Here is a 7,055-nt window from a genome sequence, read left to right as displayed (position 1 = left end):
TGACATAAAGTGAAGTATTTTAAAACATACTAGTCTTGTTTCTGTTTAGGACCTGACAGGCTAGTTAGGGACATGACTGGAAAGAAAAGGAGGATATCTGAGCAGACATTCAGATGGTTTTTTATTTTATTTAAAAAGTTACTTTTTGCTTCATCTGAGACCACTCACCACTGACAATCAACATATTAAAATGAGTGATATTTCCACTCCATCTCACTTTACCTCAGCTTTCACTTTCAGTATGAAAGAGACCACCAGACCCTTCTTGTTGTGTGTATGTGGGTAGTATGGAAGGGGGTAGATGATGTAAAGGTGGTATATATAGAGAGGAGAAACCTGCAGTCTCTCAAATCATCTAGATCTCTGCCAGTCCACCACCATGTACCTGTACCTCCTCATCCTCCTCCAACTCCCTTCCTCTACTGGTGAGTTGATCTATTCTATACATTATATATTTACGAAGAACCAGCTGGTAAAGAAGGTACAGCTGATTATTCTCTATAAATAAATCACTAGGTAGCAGACAGTAAAGAAGGTATAGCAGATTATTCTCTATAAATAAATCACTAGGTAATAGACAGTAAAGAAGGTATAGCAGATTATTCTCTATAAATAATCACTAGGTAGCAGACAGTAAAGAAGGTACAGCAGATTATTGTCTATAAATAATCACTAGGTAATAGACAGTAAAGAAGGTAGCTAATTGTTAACCTAATTGAACACAAATTATGTTGTTTTTTTGCTCCTTGTATGTCCCAGAAGACATAGTTAACATGATATCCTCTTTCCCCCTCCTTCCAAGGAGCCTCTGAGAGTGGCATTGTGGGTGGTAAGATAGCTAAGCCCCACTCTAGGCCCTATATGGTCTCTCTGCAACACAGAGGACACCATGTTTGTGGAGGAATGCTCATCCGGGAGGACTTTGTCCTGACTTCAGCACACTGCTTGAAAGGGTGAGTCAGGAATGAATACAAATGCATCATGTTACATGTCTCTTGAGGGGCATGTTTGAGTAATAACTCAATGTTGACTATCTTGTTGTTTAGTTTTTTAAGGTATAGGGGGCAGTATTTTCATTTTCGGATGAAAAGCGTGCCCAGAGTAAACTGCCTAATACTCGGGCCCAGAGTCAAATAGTAGCATATTATTAGTAGATTTGGATAGAAAACACTCTGAAGTTTCTAAAACTGTTTGAATGATGTCTGTGAGTATACCAGAACTCATATGGCAGGCAAAAACCTGAGAAAAATCCAACCAGGAAGTGAGAAATCTGAGAATTGTAGTTCTTCTTTTGAATCCCTATCGAAACTACAGTGTCTGTGGGGTCACGTTGCACTTCCTAAGGCTTCCATTGGCTGTCAACAGTCTTTAGAAAGTTGTTTCATCCTTCTCCTGTTACTGGGGAGAAAATAGGAGCTCAGTCAATGAGTGGACTGCCTGGGACCAGTGAGTTGTTTACTGCGCAGGCACATTTGGCCCGCCGCTCCTTCTTTTTCATCTGTAATGAATACGCTATTGTCCGGTTGGAATATTATCGACGTTTTATGTTAAAAAAGACCCTAAGGATTGATTGTAAGCAACGTTTGACATGTTTCTACGAACGGTAATGGAACTATTTGACTTTTCGTGTCTGGATTTACGCTCGCGCATTATGCCTTTGGATAGTGATCTGAACGCACGAACAAAACGGAGGTATTTGGTCATAAATATGGAGTATTTCGAACAAAAAGAACATTTCTTGTGGAAGTAGGAGTCCTAGGAGTGCATTCTGACGAAGATCAGCAAAGGTAAGAGAATATTTATAATACTAATTCTGAGTTTAGTTGACCCCAGAACTTGGCGGGTATCTGTATAGCTTGCTTTGATGGCTGAGCTAGGTACTCAGAATATTGAAAAATGTGCTTTCTCCGTAAAGCTATTTCAAAATCTGACTTAGCGGTTGCATTAAGGAGAAGTATATCTATAATTCTTTCAATAACTGTTGTAAATTTGATCAATGTTTATGATGAGTATTTTTGTAAATTGATGTGCTCATTCACCGGAGGTTTGGTGGGAATACATTTTCTGAACATCACGCGCCAATGTAAAATGGGGTTTTTAGCTATAAATATGAATTTTATCGAGCAAAACATACATGTATTGTGTAACATGAAGTCCTATGAGTGCCATCTGATGAAGATCATCAAAGGTTAGTGAATATTTGAGCTGTATCTTTGGTTTTGTGATGCATGTCCTTGCTTGGAAAATGGCTGTGTGGTTTTTCTTGTGAAGTTTATGTCCTAACATAATCTAATTTTAAGCTTTCGCCGTAAAGCCTTTTTGAAATCGGACAATGTGGTTAGATTAACGAGAAGTTTATCTTTAAAATGGTGTAAAATAGTTGATTGTTTGAGAAAATGAAATTATGAGATTTTTGCTGTTTTGTATTTCGCACCATGCTATTTCACTGGCTCTTGGATAGTGTGTCCCGCAGGTGGGACGCTAGCATCCCACCTAGCCCAGAGAAGTTAATGTGACTCTTTTTTTTTTTTTTTTTTAGTACTTATCCTTTAACGGTGGTCCTTGGAGCTCACAACCTAACCAAAGAAGAGAAGAAGAGTCGGCAAGAGAGGAAAGTGTCACATTACCATCGGCATCCCTTACATGAGAATATAACTCAGTTAAGTTACGACATCATGCTACTGAAGGTATGTCTCAGACATATTTCATTTCTCTATTGTTAATGTTTTTTTGTTAGGACAGTAAACTCACTAATATAACTTTATCATACACAATGTCCTGCTTACAGACATCAACAACATTAATATCTGTCTAGTGAGCCACTTTTGGCTCTTTGTTCCACCTTAGCTGGTCAAGTGATGCTTATAGATATTATATTTACATGTACCTTTAATTCATAGAATGTTTTTCTTTTACAGTTACATACCAATGCATTTCTGAACGAGTATGTGAAGGTCATTGGACTACCCGATAAAGTTAAACATATCCCAGCCAGAACCAAGTGCTCTGTCTCTGGCTGGGGCAAGACTAAACCAGATAAAACATCTGGTGCTGCAGATGTTTTGATGGAAGTTGAAGTCACGATGCAGTTCAACTTTGAATGCGTAAATAAGTGGAAAGATGACTTTATAAGTAGCCAAATGATATGCACTGATGATGGACAGAAAGGCTTTTGTCAGGTAAATAACAAACATTTGAATCAAATAATTTGACAAGTACAGTTTGAAACAACACGGAATGATAGCGGTGTTAGTTGGAAAAAGATGAGATCTCCTTTTCCTGTTCCAGCAGTATGTACAATACACTACTTACTTACAAATGTTTGTTTTCATGTGCCTTTTCCCAGGGAGATTCAGGTGGACCTGTTATTTGCAAGAACAAGAACGTGGCACAGGGTATTGTTGCTTCTTTTCGTAATCCACTGAAATGTGATGATCGTAAATTCCCCCGTGTGTACATAAACATTTCCTTCTTTAAGTCCTGGATTGAAGAGGTGATTAATGGATAGCTTTAAAAAAATATATATATATTAAAAAAAAATAATGCATGCATAAATAGATATCATAAATGCATAACATGTTGTGTACGAATATACAGGTAACTGTCAAAATAGTGGAAACACGAGTAAATGAGGGATACAAATGATTTTGAAACATACGCTTCCACACAGGTGTGGTTCCTGAGTTGATTAAGCAATTAGCATCATGATTAAGGTCATAAATAGAAAAATGCTGGGCAGGCCATTATTTCGGCTACCATGGCTAATCCTACATAGGATGACAATGCCGCCATCCACAGGGCACGAGTGGTCACTGAATGGTTTGATGAGATATGAAAAACGATGTAAACCATATGTCATGGCCGTCTCAGACACCAGATCTCAACCCAATTTAACACTTTACGGGAGATTGTGGAGCGGCGCTTGAGACAATTGTTTTCCACCACCATCAACAAAACACCAAACGTTGGAATATCTCATGGAAGAATGGTGTCACATCCCTCCAATAGAGTTCCAGACACTTGTAGAATCTATACCAAGGTTCATTGAAGTTGTTCTGGCCCGTGGTGCCCAACGCCCTATTAAGACACTTTATGTTGGTAATTACCTGTACATGTCTGCTTAATAAGGCACATTGCATATTGTATATATATTTTTTCTTTCAGTTTTGATTGGTGTAGCTGTACGGTAATGGCATGTACCACATTCTCAGTTTTTTTTTTTATCAATTACTGCTTTTACTACTATGAAATGTAACGTTTTCTAAAGCCAAATCTTTGTCACACATTGGTTAATATTTTACATGTTGAACCGATATAATATTTGTAAAAATACATTCATGTACTTTAGAATAATATTATTAGAAAATATTTGTATTTGTTAACTCGTGATTTTAAAACATTGTCAATGCTTAGTCATTGTGTGCATCCATCCTTTCATTTACCCCTATACAATTATGAATTAAATGTCACAAACATCCAGATCATTTCCCAAAGCATACCACTTATTTAGTCTGGGAAAATGTAACAGAATGCAGGGTCTCTTGCAGAAATTGTTTAGTCTACTAATCCATAAAATTAAGCGTGAAAAGATTTATCTTCTGAAGTGATGTGATCTGACAATAAGGTAGGACAGCTGTACCAATAAATTCAAAATCCAGGGGGTGGACTTCATTAGACTGTAAATCCAGAGGTAGACTCGCTGATTTCCAGGGGTATACATCATTAGACTGTAAATCCAGGGGTAGTCTGCGTCCAGCAGTTTGAGACGGTGGGTGCGTCATTAGACTGTAAATCCAGGGTAATAAAGTGCTTCAATATACTGTAAATCCAGGGGTATACTGTAGACTTCATTAGACAGTAAATCCAGTGGTGTACTGTAGACTTCATTAGACTGTAAATCCAGATGTATACATAATTATACTGTACATCCAGGGGTATACTTCATAAGCATGTTAACACGGGGGTATACTTCATAAGCATGTTAACACGGGGGTATACTTCATTATGCTGTAAATCCAGGGGTATACTTCATTATGCTGTAAATCCAAGGGTATACTTCATTATGATGTAAATCCAGGGGTATACTTCATTAGACTTTAAATCCAGAGGTAGACTTCATTAGACTGTATTTACAGGGGTATACATCATTAGACTGTAAATCCAGGGGTATACTTCATTAGATTTTAAATCCAGAGGTAGACTTCATTAGACTGTATTTCCAGGGGTATACATCATTAGACTGTAAATCCAGGGGTAGACTGCGTCCAGCAGTTTGAGACGGTGGGTGCGTCATTAGACTGTAAATCCAGGGTAATAAAGTGCTTCAATATACTGTAAATCCAGGGGTATACTGTAGACTTCATTAGACAGTAAATCCAGTGGTGTACTGTAGACTTCATTAGACTGTAAATCCAGATGTATACATAATTATACTGTACATCCAGGGGTATACTTCATAAGCATGTTAACACGGGGGTATACTTCATAAGCATGTTAACACGGGGGTATACTTCATTATGCTGTAAATCCAGGGGTATACTTCATTATGCTGTAAATCCAGGGGTATACTTCATTATGCTGTAAATCCAGGGGTATACTTCATTATGCTGTAAATCCAGGGGTAGACTTCATTATGCTGTAAATCCAGGGGATACTTCATTATGCTGTAAATCCAGGGGTAGACTCATTATGCTGTAAATCCAGGGGTAGACTTCATTATGCTGTAAATCCAGGGGTAGACTTCATTATGCTGTAAATCCAGGGGTAGACTTCATTATGCTGTCAATCCAGGGGTAGACTTCATTATGCTGTAAATCCAGGGGATACTTCATTATTCTGTAAATTCAGGGGTAGACTTCATTATGCTGTAAATCCAGGGGTAGACTTCATTATGCTGTAAATCCAGGGGTAGACTTCATTATGCTGTAAATCCAGGGGATACTTCATTATTCTGTAAATTCAGGGGTAGACTTCATTATGCTGTAAATCCAGGGGTAGACTTCATTATGCTGTAAATCCAGGGGTAGACTTCATTATGCTGTAAATCCAGGGGTATACTTCATTATGCTGTAAATCCAGGGGTATACTTCATTATGCTGTTACAATATTTGTCCATTATTCTTAAAAACATTCTTCAAACTCTGTCAAGTTGATTGGTGATCATTGAAAGACAGCCATTCGCAAGTCTTGCAATAGATTTTCAAGCTGATTTAAGAAAAAACGTTAACTCTGTCTTCTTGTTCAGCAACTCCCGTATAGATTTGGAATTGTGTTTTAGGTTATTGTTCAGGTGAAAGGTGAATTCATCTCCCAGTGTGTTGGAAAGCAGACTGAACCAGGTTTTCCTCTTGGATTTTGTGTGTGCTGAACTTATTTAGGCTTGCCTTAACAAAGGGGTTGAATACTCATTGATTCAAGACATATCAGCTTCACTATTTTATTCATTACTAAAATGTTCAACAAACAAAATTCCACTTTGACATCATGGGGTATTGTGTGTAGGCCAGAGACACAAAATTCAATCTATTTAAAATGCAGACTGAAATACAGCAAAATGACCATAGATGACAGTATGGACTTTTGACCCTGTGTGTGTGTGTAAGATTGTGTGGCGTGTCCTCTTCTGTTCCACTGAAACCTGTCATATATGTCTAGCTCTCACCTAGTTATTGAGAAACCACCAACCACCTCTGTGCTTTTCCTGTTGTTGTTCTGTGAACCAACACCGTCTCAGAAATAGACAGGATGTAACGCCCTGGCCATAGAGAGGGGTTTTTAGTTCTCTATTTTGGTTAGGCCATGGGTGGGCGTTCTATGTTTATTTTTCTATGTTGGTTTGTTTCTTTGGTTGGCCGTGTGTGGCTCTCAATCAGGAACAGCTGTAGTTCATTGTTGCTGATTGGGAGTCATACATAGGCAGCCTGTTTTTCCTTTGGGGTTTGTGGGTGATTGTTTTCTGTTTAGTGTGTAACCGGACAGAACTGTTGCTGGTCGTTTTTGTTTATTTTGTAGTGTTCATGCGATTCATTAAATCCTTTATGATGAACACATCCTCC

The 7,055-nt window shown here is 38.1% G+C and overlaps 1 protein-coding gene across 1 annotated transcript; it reads left to right on the top strand.

The window, feature by feature from the left end:
* Nucleotides 1-379: 379 nt before the first annotated feature.
* Nucleotides 380-5,697, top strand: LOC106586877 (granzyme-like protein 1). Its single transcript, XM_014174604.3, has 5 exons — nt 380-425; nt 803-953; nt 2,540-2,687; nt 2,919-3,179; nt 3,347-5,697. The coding sequence occupies exons 1-5, from the start codon at nt 380-382 to the stop codon at nt 3,506-3,508; spliced, it is 768 nt and encodes a 255-aa protein (XP_014030079.1). The 3' UTR covers nt 3,509-5,697.
* The last annotated feature ends 1,358 nt before the right edge of the window (nt 5,698-7,055 follow it).

This window comes from Salmo salar, chromosome 25 (genome assembly GCF_965601325.2).
Source record: "Salmo salar chromosome 25, fSalSal1, whole genome shotgun sequence".
Taxonomy (NCBI): Eukaryota; Metazoa; Chordata; class Actinopteri; order Salmoniformes; family Salmonidae; genus Salmo; species Salmo salar.
This window is presented reverse-complemented; position numbering and strand designations above follow the sequence as displayed.

What these genes read in the sequence shown, in the direction of transcription:
- LOC106586877 (XM_014174604.3), top strand. Translation starts at nt 380, where the DNA reads ATGTACCTGTACCTCCTCATCCTCCTCCAACTCCCTTCCTCTACTG. An exon ending in TCAGCACACTGCTTGAAAGG is followed by an intron (nt 954 to 2,539) that starts GTGAGTCAGGAA and finishes TTTTTTTTTTAG; the next exon opens with TACTTATCCTTTAACGGTGG. An exon ending in GACAGAAAGGCTTTTGTCAG is followed by an intron (nt 3,180 to 3,346) that starts GTAAATAACAAA and finishes GCCTTTTCCCAG; the next exon opens with GGAGATTCAGGTGGACCTGT.